Source organism: Mesoplodon densirostris, chromosome 17 (assembly GCF_025265405.1).
Source record: "Mesoplodon densirostris isolate mMesDen1 chromosome 17, mMesDen1 primary haplotype, whole genome shotgun sequence".
Taxonomy (NCBI): Eukaryota; Metazoa; Chordata; class Mammalia; order Artiodactyla; family Ziphiidae; genus Mesoplodon; species Mesoplodon densirostris.
The window spans coordinates 16,508,450-16,530,451 of NC_082677.1; the positions used below are offsets into that span (position 1 = coordinate 16,508,450).

General features: G+C 46.2%; 1 protein-coding gene across 1 annotated transcript in view; it reads right to left on the bottom strand.

Moving 5' to 3' along the window:
* SERPINE3 (serpin family E member 3) overlaps window positions 1–20,731 on the bottom strand; it is a 30,025-nt gene extending 9,294 nt beyond the window's left edge. The window contains exons 1-5 of the mRNA XM_060079814.1: window positions 20,476–20,731; window positions 15,461–15,694; window positions 13,459–13,662; window positions 11,304–11,502; window positions 4,316–4,416 (exon numbers count right to left, since the gene is read on the bottom strand). Coding sequence (XP_059935797.1) covers window positions 4,316–4,416; window positions 11,304–11,502; window positions 13,459–13,662; window positions 15,461–15,694; window positions 20,476–20,731 — 994 coding nt within the window. The remainder of the gene's footprint in view (window positions 1–4,315; window positions 4,417–11,303; window positions 11,503–13,458; window positions 13,663–15,460; window positions 15,695–20,475) is intronic.
* Window positions 20,732–22,002: the final 1,271 nt, after the last annotated feature.

A 22,002-nucleotide genomic window follows, 5' to 3' on the forward strand; every position in this document is an offset into this window, starting at 1 on the left:
TTCTTGTAGTTTACTGAACTTCTTTAAGAGGATTACTCAGAGTTCTTTGTTAGTTAAGAGATCTCCATTTTTTTAGGGTAGTTATTGGAGCTTTATTTGTTTCTTTTGGTGGTATCATGTTTTTCTGATTCTTCATGATCCTTCATTCCTTGCATTAATATCTATGTATTTAAGTAAGCAGTCTCCTCTTCCAGACTTCACAGGTTTGCTTTGGCGGGGAAAGACCTTCACCAGTCAGCTGGTAGCAGTCATGGGCAAGTAAGGCTCTCTATCAGGGTCTCTGTTTGAGCAAGGCTACTGCATATGCTCTGAGGTTGCAGGGGTTGTGCTGGCTGGGTTACTTGGGTGGGTGGGTCTGCTGGCTGGACTGTGCGTTCAAGTGGGGCCACTGCGGGGGCTCCCTGTTCAGGTGGTGCTTCTGGCTATGTTTTATGGTTGGGTTGGGCCACTAGCTCTGTAATCACCTCTGGTTGGGTGAGGTTGCAGGCTGTGTTCCCTGGCAGGATAGTGCACTGATTGGATACCATGATTGGGCACTTATGGGCTGGGCTCTGCAATCATTCCTGGTCAGGCGGGGTCTCAGGCTGTATTTTCCAACTGGGTGGTGCTGTTGGCTGGGCTCTGTGCCAGGTGTGGTGACAGGCCAGGATCTGGCTTGGTGGTACCATGGGTTGGGCTCCAAGGCCATCCAGAGTCACCAATCAGGCTCCCTGGTTGTATGGTGTCAGGAGCTATGCTCAACAGTTGGGCAGGCCATCTGGCTTGGCTCTTTGCCCAAGCAGGGCTGTAGGATAGGCTTCCTGGCTATCTGGGTTCTCTGGCCAGGCTTCCTGGATGAGCAGGACTTGAGGCTATGCTTGGCAGTTGGGTTGGGCTGTGAATTTGCTTTCCTGCCTGGGTGGGTTGGGAGTATGGCCCTTTGACTGGAGACCCAAATCACAGAACTGCCAACTGAGCCCTCTGGCCAGATGGGGCCACTGGCTTGGCTCTGCAGATGGGCGCTGCTGCTGGCTGGGGTCTTTACTCAGGTGCCACTGCAATATGGTCTATTAAGGTTTGAGTGCCGATTGCTGTAAGCTTTGCCCGTCTTCTCCATCTCTTATTTGATTCCCTGAGATCAGAGACCTGAGAGGGCCTACCAGGATGTGTCCTGCAACATTGAATGTCTACCTTGGGCTCTCTTTTCCCACTGGAGAAACCATAGACCTAGTGCTATGTCAGCCTGGAGGAGGGGTGATGTGGTCTGAGTGTAGCCACTCCTCTTACCTTTCTAATGTGGTCCTTCTCAGTCTCTGTGTTTCAGAGGTGTGCTCAGCCTCAACCCCTGGTGGGGGTATTTCCACAATGGTGACTTGTCTATGGATAGTTGCTAGTTGGTCTTCTTGAGAAAGGGACTGAAGTCGGGAATGACCTATGTTGCCATCTTGATGACCTACTGCAGCTCTGCCCAGTCATCTGGTATGGCATAAGTTAACTTCAGTACACAACCAAACAACTGTGGGTGGTTTCCTCATTCACATCATAGTAACAGGGAACTTGTACTTCTTCATGAGCAGAGATTGAAAACTATTCACTTAAAAAAGTCAAGAATAAGACAGTTTCTTCAAAGTTTCAAGTTGGTGCACGAGGAGTATTTCTTGGATTAGGAAGCATGGGTTGGTATCAAAGCCTGCTGATCCTATAGGAAGTGGGATTGCTCAAAAAGGGTATCTCTAGCTGATGTCTTTAGTGTAAGTGAAACTGGAATTATTCTTAAAAGCTTCATAACATATAGTGTCAAGGTTGGGGAGGAAAATTATACCCTGGTCTCAGCTGGGCCTTGAAATGATATCAAGCAGGTTCTTCATGCAGCCAAAAAGGATCTGATGCCATGAAAGGAGAGATGAGTGACTTTTAAATGGAGCAGGGGAACTTGAGTAAAATGATTCTGGGCTTTGGAACCAAATGGAAAGAAAAAGCCAAATGTTCCCCGTGGTTGTTTAGTTTCCATCAATAGCACAAAACTGTTTGCAACCCTTTGTTAAGTGTAAGATGGGAGGCCAGGATTTTCTGATCATTTACTCTCTGACAAGCTCTCTGCTGATGCTTTGCTATATGATAAAGAATTTCATTTCCGCAAGTAAGATGTGAGGTGGGTGGTGGATACCCCATTCAGGCGTGATACGACGATTTGTTAGAGAGATTCAGTGGCCATGTCTCCAGAATTAAGTCAACAGCTTACTCGGGCACAGAAGTGACTCGTCTTTTGATTATGTTTAAATAACAGCATTGGAAAGCAATATTTTAGTTGGCCAAGTCTATCTGTAAAAGGCCAGATATTAAATATTTTAGCCATTGCAGAGCATGTGGCATCTGTTGCAACATCTCAATTCTGCCGTCATAGCAGGAAAGCAACCACGGATGATTTGTAAATGAATGGGAGTGGCTGTGTTTCAATAAAACTTTATTCATAAAAAGAGGTGGTGGGCCATCACTTGGTGACCCCTGCATTAGAGGAACAAAACTTTATGGGAGAAGATTGTAAGGTGGATGTGTTTTATCTGTAGGAAACATGCATGCAAGCTTCCCACTTGGTGCATGGTAACTGCTTGACAATTATTTAACAAGCCAGATCCATGAGCCTATGTTTCTGTTGATTGGAGCAAATATAAGTAGGCTTTAATTGCATTATAAAACAAGAGGTTAGGTATTTTAAAAGGTTCTTTTAAAAGCTAAGCTGCTTGTTAGATCTTATCAAAGGAGCCATGGGCCTCAGAAGTCTTTACCAATAAGGGAACTGCACGATGTGGGTTGCGCTCAGTCCTGTTTGAGGACACAGAACTGACTGCATTTTAGGATGCACTTCTAAGACATAAAGGCAGAGAGGTTTGAGAACCAGGAAGGAGCAGTGAGTCACAGTGATTACTTGAACATAGTGGTGTGGAAGAAAAGGTCAGAACGGCCCCAAAGTTTTGAACTAGGATGATCAAAACAGGAATGCCACAGCTGAGCTCCAGAGCCACAAAAAGATACTGTGATTGGATTCTGCAGGTTATTAAAGACAGAGTGCACTCAAGTTCTTCATCCCTGGCTCCTTCCTTGCTTCTCATCCTTTTGCTCTAATCTTCCTCTTTTCCTGGCAGTGCTAGATTATGTCTGTGTCACCAGGCAAAATTTCTGGTAGAGTCATTCAACGAAGTCAACAGTATTTACTGGATATCCACTGTGTGCCAGGCATTGTTGGGGCACTGTGCCCAAACTGGAGTATCACCTTGCTTATCTCTTTGCTTGTTTTGGCAATGAGTTCAGAGCTGGTGGATTATAAACAATCTAGAATAGATCCTTCCTCCTGTGTTTTATTTAATGTGCCATGTAGTCTTACTGGTCACATCTAATGCCCAAGCTGAGACTTCTCTTGTGGACCAAACTCCCATGTTTTTCTGTGATTGCAAGAAATCTGAGCAAGCCTTTAGAAAACTTATCTGTGCTATGAGGTTCTAGCATTCAAAACAGAGATTTCACAAGCTCATCAGGCAAGGAAAACATCAAGGCCAATGGCTATGCCTGCTCCAGTGTCATCTTCATATAGATAATTTACCATCCAGAGCAGAAATGAACCTGAGCCTTTGGAGTTGGCAATAGTTTAGCCAGTGGTCTCATGAGAGGATTCTGGAAGATAAGGTTCTGGCATTCCACTCTCTTTTAACATTAGATGTAAGTCTGTCAGACCATACATGAATACAGATCCTATTGATTAGGAGTAGCTTGTCTACTGCAAGCCAAGAAATTGAATATAGACTCTGGGAGGGAGGACATTTTAAGGCAAGGTTGTAGATGGATGAGTAATTTGAAGAAAGGAAATTGGATGGATGAGGGTAAGTTCTGAGGTTAGCTCATTAGAAGAGGACTGAGAGGTACAGGAAGGGGGGGGGAGGTAGAGACAGAGTGACCGTGAGGCCATCAGGACGGCAGGAGAACGAAGGGCTCTGTTGCACCAATGTCTCTGGCATCTCCTAGTCATGCCGGGCAGAGGAGGGGAGTTGTATTGTGTCCTGTGGTCACTGACTTTACTCTGAAGGTGGCATCCGAAAACGGTGCTTCGAGGTGGTCTCAAGAACCACCCCCTCCTCAACAAAGTCCAACCCAAATCTGTTATCTGAAGCAATAAATTCTTATATAAAGCAAAGCAGTTTTTAAATTATTTTAAGTGATGTTAACTCTGGCTGTTTACCTCTGAAGGCTCTGTAGATGAGAATCCCTTCATCAGTGCATGATTACTGATTAAAAACTGCCCCAAACACAATGCTAATAAGCTTGGAAGAAGAACTGGTGTTACCTGAAATTCCTTTCAAGTTAGCTTTGAGTGGGTCGAAGAGATCGGTAACTCCCCAGGAATATAAAATGTTTTTCAAGTTGAAATGATTTTGGATCCTAAACCTAAAAAACAAAAACAAACCATCAACTTTCACTTAAAATTCTCACTCAGTGGACTTTCATACACATCACATGACAACCAAACCCCCTCACTTGAAAGTCAGGGATCTCCAGGCTCATTTCCAGCTTCATCTGTCATTGCTCCTTCCCAGACCCCCTGACCAATCTGACCACACAGCACTCTCTCCCAACTCTGGACCTTTGCTTCTGCTGTTTTTTCCAGGTCTCCCTTGAGACCTTTCCTCTAAGCTCAGTTCAATTGTTACCCCTCCTCTTCCCCAGCTGTTTTGTAATGGTCAGTTCTTAAGGCCCCTTTAAACACTTTGTTCTACTCTTCTGATGTATAGAACATTCTGCTTCCTGTTACTGTTATTTATGATACTGTAAACTATTTGAGAAGAGAGGCTGGTCAGTTTTTAGTTCCTCATAATAATTAATATTTAATGAGTGCTTACCATGTGCTAGGCACTACAGCAAGTACTTTATGTGCATTCTCTCATTTCATCTTCACGTAACTATGTTATTATTATCCTCATTTTACAGATGAGAAAACTGAGGCTTAAAGAGTTTAAGAAGCTTGCCCAAGAGGACGTCCTGAGTTCGTGGTGGAGCTCAACTCAGATGAGGCTGAGCACAGAGCCTGTGCTCTTGGCATCTACACTTCACTACCTCACATCCCGGGTGGCTTCTCACACACAGTAGGTGCAGAAAAGAAGTTGTTGATTAACTGCCAATTGATAGAGTGTCTCATTTAATGTGTTTATCTTTGATACAACATATTTTCATGTTTGCTGTGTGCAGCGTGGGTCTTTGGTTTTCCTAGCAAGTCCCAAGAGCGGGAAGAATCAGCATGCCAACTTCCTCATGTTTCTTCAAGGGCAAGGCATTTAAAACTTCAACACTGAAGGAGCCTTTAAAACTACGGCTGACATTATTTTTCTTTGAGAATAAAAAAGTTCAAAATGGAATTTAGATGGTCGTTTCTATAAACCATGCAGAACTTCTAGGAGAATAAAAATACTGCACAATATCAAAGTTCTTCACTGCCATATAAGACAATGTAACCAATATTTTAAACAAAGGAATCAGATTTTCACATATATGTGTGTTTTGAATCTGTTCAATAGTTTCAAAAAAAGGCGCAAGCTTTCTCTAAATATGCTGATATTTCTCAAAAAAATTTGGATCACCTTTTCTGAAATTTTCTTCCTTAAACTGCATTCTTTTGAGAACTCTCAATGCTGAAACACAGTGGTTAAGAACATGAACTTGGTAATCCAGTGCCGGCGTCTGAAAGCTGGCTCAGCCTCTTACTACCTGAGGGACCCAGGGCAAGTTACTTTGCCTCTCTTTGCCTCAGCTTCCTTGCTTGTGAAATGAGCCTAATACTAGTGCTTAGTTCTTAGCTTTGTGAAAATTAAATGAAACAGTCCTTGTAAAGTCTTCAGAACAATGCCCAGTGCAGCTCATGCACTTCATTGTTACCACTGTGGTTTTATTGTTTTGCAGTGATATTGAGAAAGAGCTAAGGCACATTTGAAGCCAAGTATGGTGGTTATGGTAGGTGATAAAACTGGGTAATATCACTTTTAGTAACTAAAGACAATAGTAAAAGTGAGGTATGACTCTGAAAGACAACAGTGATTTGTTTTTTGTATGGCTACGAAGGCCAGTCCAGAAGAAATGCTACAAAAATATCTTGAGTTAAAAAAAATACCCTTTACCAAAATCAGACAAGGATATCACAAGAAAACGACAGACCAGTGTCCTTTATGAATATAGACGTAAAAATCCTCAACAAAATACTAGCAAATTGAATCCAGCGACATATAAATCCCCCAAGAGCAAGTGGGATTTATCCCAGAAATGCAAGGTGGGTTCAACATATGAAAATCAATCAAGGTAAAACACCATATTAATGAAATAATGGACAAGGGCCACGTGATCATTTCAAGAGATGCAGAAAAAGCACTTGACAAAATCTAGAATTCTTTCATAAAATCAAAAACCACTCAACAAACTTGGGATAGAAGGGAACTTCTTCAACCTCAAAATGGGCATTTATAAAACTCCCACAGCTAGCATCATCCTTAACGGTGAAAGACTGAATGCTTTCCCCCTAGATCAGGAACAAGATAAGGATGTTCACCACTTCTATTTAACATTGTACTGAAGGGTGTGCATGGTGATTATGCAAGAAAAAGAAAGCAAATGCATCCAGAATCAGAAGAAAGAAGTAAACGTATATCTATTCACAGATGACTTGGTCTTGTATATAGAAAATCCTAAGGAATACACACACACACACACAGAAAAAACTATTAGAACTAATAGGTGAGTTCATCAAAGTGGCAGGATACAAGATCAAGATACAAAAATCAACTGTGTTTCTTTATACTATCAATGAACAATCTGAAAATGAAATCCCATTTACAATAGCATCAAAAAGGAATAAAATACTTAGAAATAAATTTAATGAAAGAAGTGCAAGACTTGTACACTGAAAACTACAAAACATTTTTGGAAAAAACTAAAGAAAATCTAAATAAAATGAAACACATCTTGTGTTCATGGGTTGAAACTCCTAATGTTGTTATAAAGAAATTATTCCCCAAATTAATCTATAGATTCAACAAAATCCTTACCAAATTCTAGCTGTTTATTTGGCAGAAACTGATAAGCTGATCCTAAAATTCATATGGAAATGCATGGGACCCAGAATAGCCAAAACAATCTTAAAAAGGAAAAACAAAGTTGAAGGACTCACACTTGCTGATTTCTAAACATATTAAAAAGCTATAGTAATCAGTCAAGAGTGTGTGTGGTACTGGCAAAAGTATAGATATTTGTGCCTATGGAATAAAATTGAAAGTCTAGAAATAAACCTATACACTTATGGTCAATTGATTTTGACAAGGGCGCCAAGAAAATTCAATGGGAAGAAAGAATAGGCTTTTCGATAAATGGCTCTGAAACAACTGGAGAGCCACATGCAAAGGATGATGTTGGACCTCTACTTCATCCCATACCCAAAATTAATTCAAAATGGATCAAAGACCTAAATATAAGAGTGAAAACTAGAAAACTCTTAGAGAAAACATAGACATAGATCTATGTGACCTTGGTTAAGCAATGGTTTCTTAGGTATGACACCAAAAAAACCCCACAAGAAACAACAACAAAAATAGATTAAACCTCATCAAAATAAAAACATTTGTCTTCAAAGGACACCATTATGAAAGTGAAAAGACAACAACCCACAAAATGGGAGAAGATATTTACAAATCATGTATCTGATAAGGAGCTAGTATCTAGAATATAGAAAGAACTATTGTAACTCAACAATAAAAAGACACATAACCAATTTAAAAATGAACAAAGAATTCAAACAGATATTTCTCCAAAAAAGATATATAAATGGCCAACAAGCACATGAAAAGATTGTTGACATTAGTAGTCTTTAGGGAAATATAAATGAAAGTCAGACTGAGAGACCACTTCACGTGCCATTATGGCTCTAATCAAAAAGACGGGGGCTTCCCCCTACAGCTGTTGTCACACACAGTTGTGAGGTCACCCAGGCTGCAGTGACTTGCCCCCAGCCTGAGGAGGAGGCCAAAGCACAGAGGAGGGCATTGCTGAGGGGCAGAGGAGGTGAACGCATCCTGACTAATATAACTAAGAATAACAACACAGTTCCTGAGTGCAAGCTTTATAATATCCCTACTTTTTAGTCCACAATTTGGGAAGGCAGTCTTTTCCCTTTCTCTATCTCCCTTGCCTCCATAAAGAGGGGCCTTTAAAAAAATTATGGTAAAATATACATTATATAAAATTTACCATTTTAACAATGTTAAGTGTATAATTCAGTGGTGTTAAGTACATTCACATTGTTGTCCAATCATCACCAGTATCCACTCCAGAACTTTCTCATCATCGCAAACTGAAACTCTGTACCCATTAAACATGAAGAGGGTCTTAGGAATAAAAAGGACAATAGCAAGTGTTGACAAGAATATGGAGAAACTGGAACCCTCATACATTGCTAGTGGGAGTGTAAAATGGGGCAGCCACTTAGAAAACTGTCTAGTAGTTCCTCAAAATGTAAAGTGTAGAGTTAACACATGACCCGGTCATTCCATTCCTAGGGTATATACCCAAAATAATTGAAAATATATAGCCACAAAAATGTGCACAAATGTTTGTAGCAGCCAAAAAACAGAAACAAGCCAAAAAGTGTCTTGGCACCTAAGTGTCTATACATGGATGAATGAATAAATAAACTGTAGTATATCCACACAATGAAATAGTACTTGGCCATAAAATAGAATGAAGTACTGACACTGGCTACAACAAGAATGAACCTTGAAGACATTATGCCAAGTGAAAGAAGCCAGACACAAAAGGCCATGTATTGCAAAATTTCATTTATGTGAAATGTCCAGAAAAGACAAATCCACAGAGAGAGAAAGTGGATTGCCTAGGGCTGGGGTGAGCGGGATGCGAGTGACTGCTAAAGGGTGTGGAGTCTCTTTCTGAGGTGATGACGATGTTCTGGAATTAGATAGTGGTGGTTGTTGCGCAACTTTGCAAATATACTAAAAACCTCTGCATTGTACACTTTAATTGTAAATCCGTTTAAAAGAATGGGTTTTATGGTATGTGAATTATCTCTCAATTTAAAAAGAAAGAAAGAAAACACCCTCAGAAAAGCTACACATGATGATGATCAGCAGCTCCTTGAAGGAAGGGCAAACTCATCTGGGACATGTGAGATCTGGTGGGTTTAAGAAAATGCACACATCGTGTCTAATATAAGAAAAAAATGCTCATTGTTTGGCTTCCCACTTTGTTGACCTAAAAACTAAGTGTTTTACTCATTAAACAAATATATATTTGACATAATTAGTCTTTCTTGTGGGTTTTCTTGATTATTCTTTTGGTATGATAATGTTCCTAATGAAGACTGACAGTCCTTATATGTTCTATTTTATTTCTTTTTTTTTTTTTTTTTTTTTTTTTTGCAGTATGCGGGCCTCTCACTGTTGTGGCCTCTCCCGTTGCGGAGCACAGGCTCCGGATGCGCAGGCCCAGCGGCCATGGCTCACGGGCCCAGCCGCTCCGCGGCATATGGGATCCTCCCAGACCGGGGCACGAACCCGTATCCCCTGCATCGGCAGGCGGACTCTCAACCACTGCGCCACCAGGGAGGCCCTATTTTATTTCTTTATAAATAAACATTTACTTTGGAAGGTAGATATCATAATTCATCCAGAATCTACTGATGCACTGCTTGGTGTTGTTTAACCAGAAGGCACACGTCATTGCCGTACAATTTTTGCCTGGCTACCCACAGAGTGCCCAAGTTTTTGCTCTTGCTAAGTAAAATATGCAGGCTGACTTTAGAGCAGGTCATACTAAGTGATGAATCAATGATTTGTGGAACTAGAGGAAAATTCTTGCCCAAAAGCTGACTTGCGTCTACCATGGTCCAAAGTTTTGTACCCAAATCTAGACCTAAAATAGTTTTTACTTCTTTCTTTATTCCCTAAAGGGCTTAAAGCTAGTTTTTAAAGACTTGGTTAGTTTTGCTTGTGAAATAGCCCTAAAAGGGAAGGGGAGTTTTATTTCCCTAAAATCTTCTATGCTTCTCAGACAGCAGGCAGTCTTCGGGAGATTAATTTTTTTTTTTTTTAATCTGGATGAGGTCAAGTGTGAAGCAATACTTGGGTTACTATGACCTCTGCCTTCCTGTCCCTTCTCTGTCCTCCAAAGTTTTTTAGGATCATTCCTCAAGGGTTTGCAAGTTCTAAAGGCAGATTCAGCACCAGTGAAGAGTTCGCAATGGAGCTAGGCACCTCACTGAGGCCTCTTCCTTATATCAGCTGCTCCAGGACAAGGCCAGCCATCTGCCTCATATGCTCAAAAAGACTGTAGCAAATTCCTGCACCTGGTTGCATTTTCTCTCCACTTTTAGCCTCGAATGCTCTTCTTCCTTTGCTGAGCTTCTCTCTAACGTAACAGAAAGATCAGGGCTGCTTCTGCTCCATACCAGAGAGATCCGTTGAAATAGCCAGTCTTTGGACTTTGATTTGGGGTCTAAATATTTCGCTTGGAGAGATAGGCTTTGTCTTCGAGTTTAGTTCACCTTCTGCCCTCGCTATGCCGGATCCCACTTTAGACCTTGGCCCTTCACTCACTGGGTCTCTATGTGTTTTTGTTCCAGTGCCTGGACTTATGTTTAACTCCTCGAGGGACCACTGCCAAGGCCTCTGGCTCAGCGCTGCTGACAGCCTGGTCAGTGGAGGAGCCCAAGGCGGCCAGTGCAAAGGCACACGAAGAATCCACACGCTGCAAATGAGCCCTCGGATAATTTTCTTGCTTAATGCTGGTGTACAAATTAACTATGCATTTACTCTGATTTCAAATGTACCAGAGAAGCTTATCATTTAAAGATGTTCGTTGAGGAATGCTTTGTAAAGTAATGAGGTTTGCAAATAGGTTTTGTTTTGCAGAAGCAAAATCCAGCACCATCGTTTAACTTTTTGACCTATTGGGGTTTTGTATTGGTACCCATTGGGTTTTCTTAAAGAAAGGCTCACCTTTATTTAGAAAGAATAAAACTTTCAGCACAAAGACTTAAAGTCTTGAATTTGTATGCTTTAATTTGCCTTTGGATCAGAATTATATCTGTATTTGCTCAACTGCATAAGCGATCTTGCCTCTTTGGTTTTGATAATGATGTTTGTACACTCTTAGGATGTGATAAGATTTAGGGCACATTCCTCCAAGGTAACTGTACAGACCCTCGAGTCAGGCCGCCTGGGCTCCAGGTCTGGCTGACTGGAGCAGGCTGCAGAGCCCCCCGTCAGGACAACGCAGCTGCTCACCTGGGCAGGAACACGTCCATCCTGGCTCTCTTCAGGCTGGAGGTCCAGATGTGGAGGATGCTGGCTGTGAGGTGAGGCTCAATGTGGCTCAGTGGGGTGTCTCTGTCTCTCGGCAGCAACAGAAGGAGACTGGCCGCATTTCCCAGGTATGGCAGCTCGAGCACCCCTACCCGATGGCCCGCGGGGTCCTGGAACTGGCCTGGGGATTCAGCGGATGGGGGGTTAGTTCTGTCCCAGGAGCCCAGGGAACCTAACAGTGCCGGACCCTGGGAAGGGCCAGCTCACAGAACTGGAAACAATGCATTTTATTAACAAACACGGTGTCCACCTCTGCCTCAGGGAGTAGTTTTGAGGCCGAAGACTGTGGGTAGCTGTGGCCATCTTTTCTACTCCCAAGACCTAGAACATCTCTAAGATATTCTCATGGGGATCGAGCCGCAGGGCCGGCAGTGGCTGGGCAGGGTGGGGATGATGGCACACGGGAGAGCCTGTCTTAAAGGGGCAGCCAGTCCAATCCTGGCTTCTTGTTGCCATGTCAGGACCCAGGCTCTTTGGGCCAGATCTTTCTGTCTTTCGACAAAAGCTCTAAACCCAGATGTCACGGGAAATTTCTCAATTTCGAAAGCACTGCACAGGCCTAACGAAACAGGAGTCCGGGCTGGATTTGACCTGATGTAATTTGTACCCTGTAGGTCTCAGGACGGACAGCTGGGAGCTTGTGGGCTATGGCAATGGCTGGCTGAGGACAAGTCCAGGCCACTGGGCAGAGCCTGATTTCAGAAGCGTGTGATGGGACGGCGGCAGGTGGCAGCAGACCCAGATGGCCAGAGATCAGAAGACCCGGCGAGGGAGGCTGGTGAATGCAGAGGCAGTGGCCAGCCTCCGTGACAGGGCAAGATGGGCAAGTAACGTGCAGCATCCAGCTGGGCTGGGGAGACCTGGCGGTCTGTGGCAGCCCCGGTCTTGGGTGGAGCTCCAGGCCTGATCCCTTCCCTGGGAGGACCGGGAGGCCTGGGCCTTAATGTCGAGGGACAGCTGAGTTGGCGGGTCACTAAGGCAAAATCTTAGGGTCAGTGGGGAAAGACAGGGGCATGGTTCATACTCCTTATGGTATCTGTTCAATAAATATTTGCTCAGCCTCCATTATGTGCCAGCCACTGTGCACTGTACGCTGGGGAGAGTAAGAGCCTCTCAGAGCCTGCCTGCCAGCCACCACCCAGCGGACAGATCAAGCAGCCTGGGTCACAGCAGCGATGGGAAAATGTTAGGAGCAAGAACTACAATCCGCTGTGAAGGTACATTTTACTTATTCAATAGACGTTCTTTCATTCCCATCTTACTTGACCTCAATGAATAAGTATTGGTTGAATAAGCTAATGAATAAATTCACCGAGAACTCACAAGGGTCCTGTATGGAATCAAACCAGGATGATAACAAGTTTTCTAACCACCAAAGTTCCTAAAACACTGATTCAAGTCTCACTGGCTTAATTAGTGAATAACAACATAATTAGTCCCGCAAGCCGGAGGGAGCTGAGCCTGCAAACCAGGGTTTGGCGGGGTGCCGGGGAGAGAAGGTGTGTAGGGGGCAGGGCAGCGGGGGATGGGCAGCGGGGTCCCTCCCTCCCTGGCCTCGTTGGGGCCCCACCGGAGCATCCACAGCACTCACTAGTCTGCTGGGATGGGGAGCAGCCTGGCGTACCTCCACCGTGAGGGGAGTGAGGGACAGTGGGCAGGGTGGGCAGGCAGAGAACCCTGGTATTTCAGGCCAGTGGCACTTTTGGGTGGACATGCTCTCGAGAACCTTCTAGACTGGACTCTCAACCTTCCATCCTTTCTCAGCACCGAACACTGAGGCCGGTGTTCATTTTACGGGAGTGACTGCCAGGGGAAGGGGTTTGCCCAAACATTCTTGGTTTCACACTAACTCCCCCCTTCACTCAGCGCAGAAGGGAAGGCCAGGCATGAACTCTGGTTTCTCTTCCCCGTCTGCTCCCTCACTATCCTGACAATCTCCTGCTCCCTGGTCTGTCCTTCCTCCATGGGCCCCGCACAGCCGAGGGTATCGCAGTGATGCTCAGCCCCATCCTTTCAGAGCGAAGCCCTGGCCTCCCCTCCTGCCCTCACGGCTCCCTCCCGGGCTCTCGCGGCTCACCATAGTTGACCTCGGCCGTTTGGTACATCATGGGGACCTGGAGGACGACGTCCTGGGCACAGGTGAAAGGCAGGAGCTGAGTGTCCGAGAAGGAGAATCGGTGCCGCCAGGCACTCTGGAAGGACACGGTGCTCACCAGCACCAGCTGTGCGGACTCCACGCCGCTGCCGCCTTGCTCCCAGGTGGAGCCCCCGGGACGCTCACCTGCAGGCAGAGAGCGGAGCGCCGCTGTGATGCTGACGCCTGCGTGCACACCCTCCCGGGTGCTGAGGCATCCCCGAAATTGGGTTTGTAGCTTGCTTTTTAGTACTTAGTTGTGGAACTGTAGTGTTTGTAATGAGCTGTGGTTGGAGACCATGCTTTAATTTTTTCCCGAACAGCTTGGGATGCTCTGGCTTGTTCCAGCTGTGTTCCAGCTGGGACCGTTTCCCAGGAAGCGCGAGGCCTGCGCAGCTCAGACAGCCCCCTCGGAGGGGCTGGGCGTTGTGATGGGAGACGCTGTACAGTGTCACCTCTATCCCCCACCCCCATGGCCCCAAATGCTGCTGGGCCTCATGCCTGGCAGAGCTTTTGTTTACACAACAACGTCCAGGGCACGGGCTTGAAATTTCGGAGCGGGCTGGCCACCCGTCAAGCGGCCACGTTGCTCCAGCTCGTTATTCATTTACTAAACACACACTTTGCGCTAGGCTCTGTTTTCAGTGCTTAGCAAACGCTCCCCAACTCCCCCTGCCAGTTCTATTGTTATTCCCAGTTTTAAAGATGGGGCACCATGACTCAGATAGGCTGTCTAAAGTCTCATACTTGTGAGCTACAAAGTCACCATCCGCCCAGTTACCCAAGACAGAGACCTTGGATTTGAACCCAAGCAGCCTGGCCCCGGTCTCGGGGCACCAACTACCCCTCTTTCTTGGAGGACCATCCATTCCCCCGGCGCCACGCCGACCCCTACCCGCGGCGTTGATAGCAGCAAACCGTGGCCTTGCGTCTCCCAGCAGCACAACAGCTGCAACAGGGAGTTAAACGTTTTTAAGTAAATTGAAAGACATTGTGAAACGTTGGAGAAAACTGAAAGAGAGGAAACCTCCTCGTCAATAAAGATCTTAACGTCTGCATTTTAACTCTACACCCCTGCCGGCAAACATATTGTTCTCAATTCGTAAAGTACGTATTCCCTGTTCTGTCTTTTAAACCCTGGGTCTTCAACGTTCTTCCTATTTCTGTGTAACCTTTGTAATCATCAAGGATGCTGGAGCCAGACTGCCTGGGTTAGAATCCTGGCTCTGCGGGTGCAGGGCAGGAGGCATGATTCTCTGTGCCTCAGTTTCTCTGTTTGTAAAATGGGGACAATAATAGCACTTAGCTCTTAGGATTACTGTGAGGGGGAACTGAGCTAATAGGCACGGAGCACTTGGAAGGGTGCTGGATAAACTGAGCACTCAGTAGGTGTTAATGATGTTCATCCTCTTTGATGGTGATTACAGCTGCATGATATGTAGGTGCTATAGTTCATTGAATCATCCCTAATTTCTGGACAGGTAGGTTATTTATCAGTCTTTTTCTTTGATAATACTGGGCTAACCATCTTATTACATACAAGTATTTCCTTAAGCTAAATTCCCAAGGTACCACTTTTGGGGCTCCTACTGCATCTTGCTCTGAAGGCAGTTAGCTGTCGATGAGAACAGAGCTCAGTGGGGACACACCTCGGGGCACTGCATGGAACAAAGCCTGCAGGGCTTGGCTGGGGGTGGGAGGCTCTGAAGAGCGTCCTTCTGGGTGTGCCTGCGTTTGTGCCTGTGTCTCTGGGGTGGGGGAGGGGGCAGAATGGGACCCAAAGGGAGCTTTGCTTCACTCAAGGGTAAGGTCTTCCAACAGAAGCTTCTGCTGCAATTGAGGGCGGCCTGAGTACCTGTCGTCTGGCTTCTGATGAGTAACGGGGGGGACCTGTCTCTTCAGCCCTCCGCCTTTAGCCTCATCAAGGTGGGCGGTTTTCCTTTACCTGTGGTCTGCCTGGGGGCCCATCCGTTGGCCAGGATGGTGGTGCCATTGGGCTCCCTGAGGTTGGCTGCCTCCAGGCTGCTGTTGGCCCACCGGGAGACCTGCTCCACGAAGCAGGGGGTGAGTGGCATCCCTGTTTGCACGTAGAGGGTGCAGGTCAGCTCCAGCTTGGTGCCAGGACTGGTGCTGGGTAGTGCGGCATAAACAGCTCGAAGCCACTCTCTGACCCTTGGGTCTGCAAAAAAGATGTTGAGATCAATCAAAATGGTGAGTGTAAGAGAGGAGTCAGCCCCAGCTCTGCTTGCACGTTGCATGGGAATGGGACCCCAGAGGCTCCACTCTTATTTCCCACGGTTCATCCACCATAGACAGTCAAATTGGTAATGTCATAGCTAAGTTGCTCAGGAATTAGCCTGGATACACAGATTAAAAGTTGAGGGGGAAGAAACCGTGCTAGATTTGAAAGAAATCAGCCTGGGATTAAGTCAAATAGAAAAAGACTACCAACCTCCCAGAGACTATGCTTCCTGAACACCTTGAGTCAGAAATGTAGCCCAGTGCTACATTCCCTCATCCCCTTGAGCCCCAGCAGACAGCCCGTTATTCATGTCAGCGAGAACCTGCAAGAATGTTGAGGAAATAATAGGTATTTGAGAGAGTCGATGGTTTCCACCTTCCTGATGGCAGCTGGACTTCTGGTTATTCACTACGTACACAGGAGATTGCTTCCTTCTCTCCATAATCAATAGTAGATTTCTTTTTCATGCTATTGTTCACAACTGCGGGTCTCTTTCCCCCAGCCCTGGGCATCTGGAGCTGGAGCTAGGCCTCTCGCCTGCTGCTGAGTCACGACATAGTTGAGTATCCTCCTGAGACGTGCAGGCCGGGCTTTTCCAGCAGTCAGGACCCCTTCCCAGGCAGGCTGCCTCTGGAATACGGCCCTTCCCTTGTCCTCCTGGCCTCCCCTTCGTCTTAGGCATGGCCCAGTGGCTGCCCACAAATCTCCCCCGTGACACCCAGGCTTTGCACCCTATTCCTGCCCCACCCTGCCCCTACTGGCTCTCCCAGGGTGCCAGGTAGAGTGACTCTCTGTCTTGGCTTGGAGGTCTGTGCACACAGTGTCTCCTCCTTCATGTCACAGAGGCCAGGCCAAGAGGCAGCAGCAGACCCCCTACCCCTGACGTGCCGGCCAGAGTCCCTCTGGGGACACAGGCATCCAGAATACACGCCGGCCTGGGTCCCCAGCCACCAGGCTGCAGAACGGGGTTGTGGGCAGATTCTACTCCACAGAACTTTCACTACCAAAGCTGCTTCTTAGAGTCGACAACTGTGCTGCTACTCAAGTGCTTGCTTTTTATTTTAATGAGAAAAGCCATGAATGAAAAAAAATACCCATCAGACTTTCCTCTACTGAGGAAGGTCATAAGTACTTATGGAATCATGTCCCTGTAGAATGTAGACTGTCTGCAGGGGAGAACGGAGACATTTCTGTGGTCCTCGGTGTCACGTGACCTTAGGGGATGGTCACAGAGCTCTCTGTCCTCTCACCCTCTCTGGCCCAGAGGACCAGCTGTCCTTCTAGCCTGGCACGTCCAATTAGCAGAGTCAAGAGGCTTGAGAAATCTTGTCTCCACCTGAGCCTGCTTTGTCCCTACCATTAGCACATTGGAAGTGCTTTTCTAGATGCTGCCAGAATGAACAGACATCGTCAGAATAAAAGATACTGAAGGTTGACGGTGTTCACACTCTGTTAAACGCTCTACATGCGTGATCACGGTTAACCCTTTCTACAACCCTGTGAATTAAGTGCAATTATGTCCCACGTATAGATGAGGGAGCCGGGGCTCAGGCAAATTAATAAACTTACTCAGTGTTACCCGGCGTCACCCTCCCCACTCCCACCCTCTGGTGAAGGACAGGTGGGCTGGGAACAGTCTGCTCCTATGCTCGGGAGAGCCTCACGAAGCCTCCTGTTTTGCTGCGTTTCCTAGGTCTTGTCTGTAATGGGGCAAAAGGGACTGACGTGAGTGGTGACAATCGGCTCCCCCCTCCGCCCCAGCCCTTGAAACTGCTGCTTCAATTCCTCTCTCCCCCGCCTCCTCTCCTACAAAGCTGTCCTGCCTGCTGGAGGGGCTGGGTGGCTCTAACAGAATGCTGAGCCAGAAGGAAGGAAACCAGGGGGCTGCAGTAGATCAGGAATGTAGTGGGGAGGGTGGAGGGTCTGAAGGGAGGGTCCCTGGGATGGCGCAGAGTGGCAGGAAAGTGCTAGAAGAAATGGTATTTTCCTGAGTCCCGCTGCAGACCAGCCTTTTAACTCATTTGAGAGACCAGCTTGGAAAGAGCCTTCCTTCTCAATACATTAGCTGAACTGAACGTCTTGAATGTGACGCTGAATCCAGGGGCGGGGGGAGGGGTTCTGCATTGTCAGATTAATGTATATAAAATTCTCAGTTGGCAATTTGTGATGCTGATTAAAGAGGGTTAAGTTTCGGATGATGTGCAAAGGGTTTGGTTGAGCTGAGAGAGTGATGAGGATGAGTCTGGTGAAAAATCAAGAAGGTAAGGTGCTTAGATATGTTTCTGCAACTGCTCAGTGGTTGACAGTGGGGCTAAAGAGTTGAGGAAACAGCATAGGACTGGAGTCAGAAAATCTGGAACTGGAATCCACTTGCCTGGTGGGTGAGCTGAGTCTTACCAAATCATTAACCTCTTGTCTCACTTGTAAAATGGGGACTTTAGGAGGCCTAGCGATTGCATATGGTTTCTATAAGGACCAAATGACATAATGACTGTAAAAGTGAGTCCATATGCATCATCAAACAAGATTCTTTCCCAGGGGCCAGGCTACCTCCATCTCTGAGGCCTCTGTTCCCAGCATCATTCTTGTGATGAATAGAAAGCTGTAAAGCGTTCTTTATTAATTTACCTGGAAAAGCAATGGAAATTCCTCCAACTTGGATCATTGGGAAATCGTGTGTTTCATGCGGCAAAAACAAAGGTATTTTGGGGGAATATCACTGGTGCCTGTTCTGAAACTCATGCTGTGCTTTAGCACCAGCAGGTGGGGATCCTGGCAAAGCTGCTGGTGGTCACCTATTGACTGGATGTCAGTGAGAAGACAGGGCCCATGGGTCCCACTGTGAACTTGGATGGATCTCTGTTGATCAGATGGGAACAATGCCCCAAGCCCGTGGACTGTGGGTTCATGTCCCTGGTCTGCACCCACTTGTAAAAGAAAGGCTGGGCCAGGGCAGGGGTGGTGGGCAGTGGCAGGTTGTTTTTCAATCAGCACGCATGTGATTCTCTGAGCAATTTTGTGGCAAACAAAAATCCAGGGGTATTCTATTAACTAGAACTCTGTAAGCAGCACATTCCTGTTTGTAATAATTAACCATGACTCCATAAGATAATGAAGCCGTTTATGAGTAAGAAAAAAAAAGGTGGGATTATGTTCCACAGAGTCTGACCCTTAAGCGATTCTGGAAGTTTGGTAATTCTTGAATGGGCTCTATGGAAACCCTGTTAATCATCATATTTGGTTAACCAGGTACCATGATTGTCCCTGTAAACAAAGAATTGACTGTCATCAGTTCTCTTTCTCTGCAGGGTAACTGCACTTGCATTTCTCACTTTCCCCATAACCCTGACTTCTGGGAGAATCTGTTTCAAGGCTGAAATGCCTGCCCCTCTTTCATATTCCTATTTATTCTTCATTACCTAGCTCAGGTGTCATGTTTTCTGGGGAGCCTTCCTGATCTGCCAGTGGAATAAATCATTCCCTCCCCTGTACTAACTTATTTCAAATGAGTACACTCACTGCCTTGTGTTAGAATGTGTTTCTATGCACATCGTTCCTATGAGACTAAGCTTTTGTGTTCAGCGGTTTCCTTACATACCTGGCTGCTAAATTCCTGGCGTAATACCAGCCCACGTGGCAGGAGCTCAGAAGTACTTGATGGATTGCGTTGCACTGAATCTAATGTGGCTATCCAAGAGTGAGTCCATGGATATGTGCATTTCCGTGATATACTTGCTGAGGAAAATCCAGCTTGATAACTTAAGTTTGTCTTCACTTATCCCCAGAGAGAAAACACATTTGTCTGTTGGCCAGCAGGCCCACAAGAATTGTTTTGGCAAAGGACAGGGTATGGATGGAGGGGGACAGGATGCACAGCTGGTGCCTTGTGGCCTGATGTTTGGAGTGCTCACCTTTACTTGCCAACTCAAGATTCCAACTCAAAGGAAGCTCTTGCCATGACTTCCTGCACTTTCTAAAAAGTATTAATTTATACAATTGTAGCTCCCATCCTTTTTTACTGGCATCTTATTCTAAGAGAAGAAAAAGCTGTGTGCACGAGTGTCAGTGTTTGTATGGAGTTGGGAGGTTGGGACCAAGGCCAGGCTTTGCCAGGCCCTGAGTGTGGGCCAGGCGTGGCTGACCTGGCATTCATGAGACTCTTGCCGCCACTGACAGAGCTGTTCTGAAGCCCATAATCATAGAATTATGTTGGTAGGTATGGCCCTGACTTGAAGTCACAGATTTATGAAAGCAGGTTGGTCAAGAGCGTGAGCTCTGAATCCAGACAGCCTGGGCTTGAGTCCCAACTCTGCTGCTTCCTAGCTGTGTGATCTTGGGCAAGTTGCTTGTACTCTCTGTGCCTAACTAGGCTCATCTCTAAAATAGGTTTGATGAGATAATTACCTACCTCAATAGGGTTGTTGGGACAATGAATTAAATTATATTTGTAAAGTGCTTCAAGCACATCCTGACACCTAGTAAGCACTATGAAACGGCTTGTGAAATGCAACTGAGAAATTGCCACCAAACCTAGAGTAGAGGGAACCTTAAACATCATCTGGAGTAACGATGCAGAGTTTGAGTGCCTTCTGCTGTGCACTTGCCCGTGGGCAACCTTCTCTGCCTGCCCCCCGGGGGCAGCCTGAACGGGAGGAGGGTAAGTGTGAGCAGGGCAGTGGGCGTGGGCAGCAGAGTAGGGGGAGCAGCGGCCCGCTTACCGTGGACGGTGTATCCCAGGGCCTGGACCAGCTGCCTCTGCGTGTTCCCCTGGGCTCCGAACTGCAGGAGCTCCAGAGGGATGAACGCGCCGGCGGGGGAGAGGACCAGGTTGGTTCGGTTGCCGCCCGTGGCCACGATCCGGTAGAGGCGAAGCGCGAGCTCCGTCCTCAGCAGCGTCAGGTCCTCAGGGAGGTCGCTGGCTCCTCCAGGGGGGCAGGCATGAAGGAGGAAGAGAGCAAGCAGGACAGACCTCATGGTTCCTGCAGTGGAGGGAAGAGAGGCAAGTGAGGCAAGAGCCGGTCCATCCTGCAGGGAAGCAGGCATCGGGCGCTGGGACAGGCTGAAGGTGATGATCACTTAGCTGGCTTATTACCCACCCCGTCCACCCGCACCGGATGCTTCACTGTATCCTGTTGTGTCTGCGTTAGAAATACTGAGAAACCAAACTGTGAGCTGGAAGGCCTGGATTTTAGGCCTGCTCCGTCACGTACTATATGTGTGACCTTGGGTGAAGCTCTGGTCAGACCAGAAGCAAACCATTATGTTGGAAAATAAATGTAAGAAGTACATCCTACTCATGTTTCTTGGTACTTAGCCAGCTTATAGCTGGGCTGTGTCTATCATTAATAATAATAGTAATATAATAGTAATATAATAAGAAGAATATACTATGTTAAAAAGGACTTAGTATATTTTCTCAGTTAATCATTACAACAATCTTACAGGTAGCTGTTATTATATTGTAAATATAGAGATGATGAGGTTTAGAGAGCTCGGTGGCTCATTTAAAAAAAATGAGCATAGAAAGAGGCCCAGGACTCCAGTCCTGGTCTCCTATGGGTGGTACATGAAATATTGGGAATCTAAATGCACATTAAAATATCGAGCCATGAGCTAATTGTACCCAGGATATCAGAATTCTTGCAATGTGAATTATTCTCATAAAAAAGAACGGTTTCACAGAGAGTAGAATGATACAAATATAACTCCTACTACAGAAAGGTACCCCTTCGAGGAAGAGAGTGCATCAGTTGGAAATTAATGCAAAGAAAAGAAGGTAAAGCAAAAAGTGTCTTCAGTGACTATGCTACACAGACAGCCTGCAGCAATTTCTGCTAAGTTGTCTGACTTTGGTGTCAGACAGGATTGGTGTGAGAGAGGCCCAGTCCAAAGTCATCTGAGGATGAGAAATTTGCATGTAAAGCCACTGGACTCAAAGGTGTTTATTTCAGATAAAGACCCCACATGGAAGAGCATCCTCTTTTTCTCAACTCTTCCATCCTATAGGCAAGCACAAAGGCAGTGCTTGGAGGACTTGGCGTCTCAGTGGGAGGGACGTGCATGGACGTGGGGGTCTTTCTGTGTGTGTGTTTGGAGGTGGAGGGTCCCAGCCCAGGGTCATTGTGAAATGACCAGTTCCCAGTGGTCTTGAAGCTCCTATCGCCTCCCGCAGGGACAGAGCAACCAGACCTTCATGCCCCTGGGCTCCCCGTGACCACATCCCAGCCGTGGTTCACCACAGATGA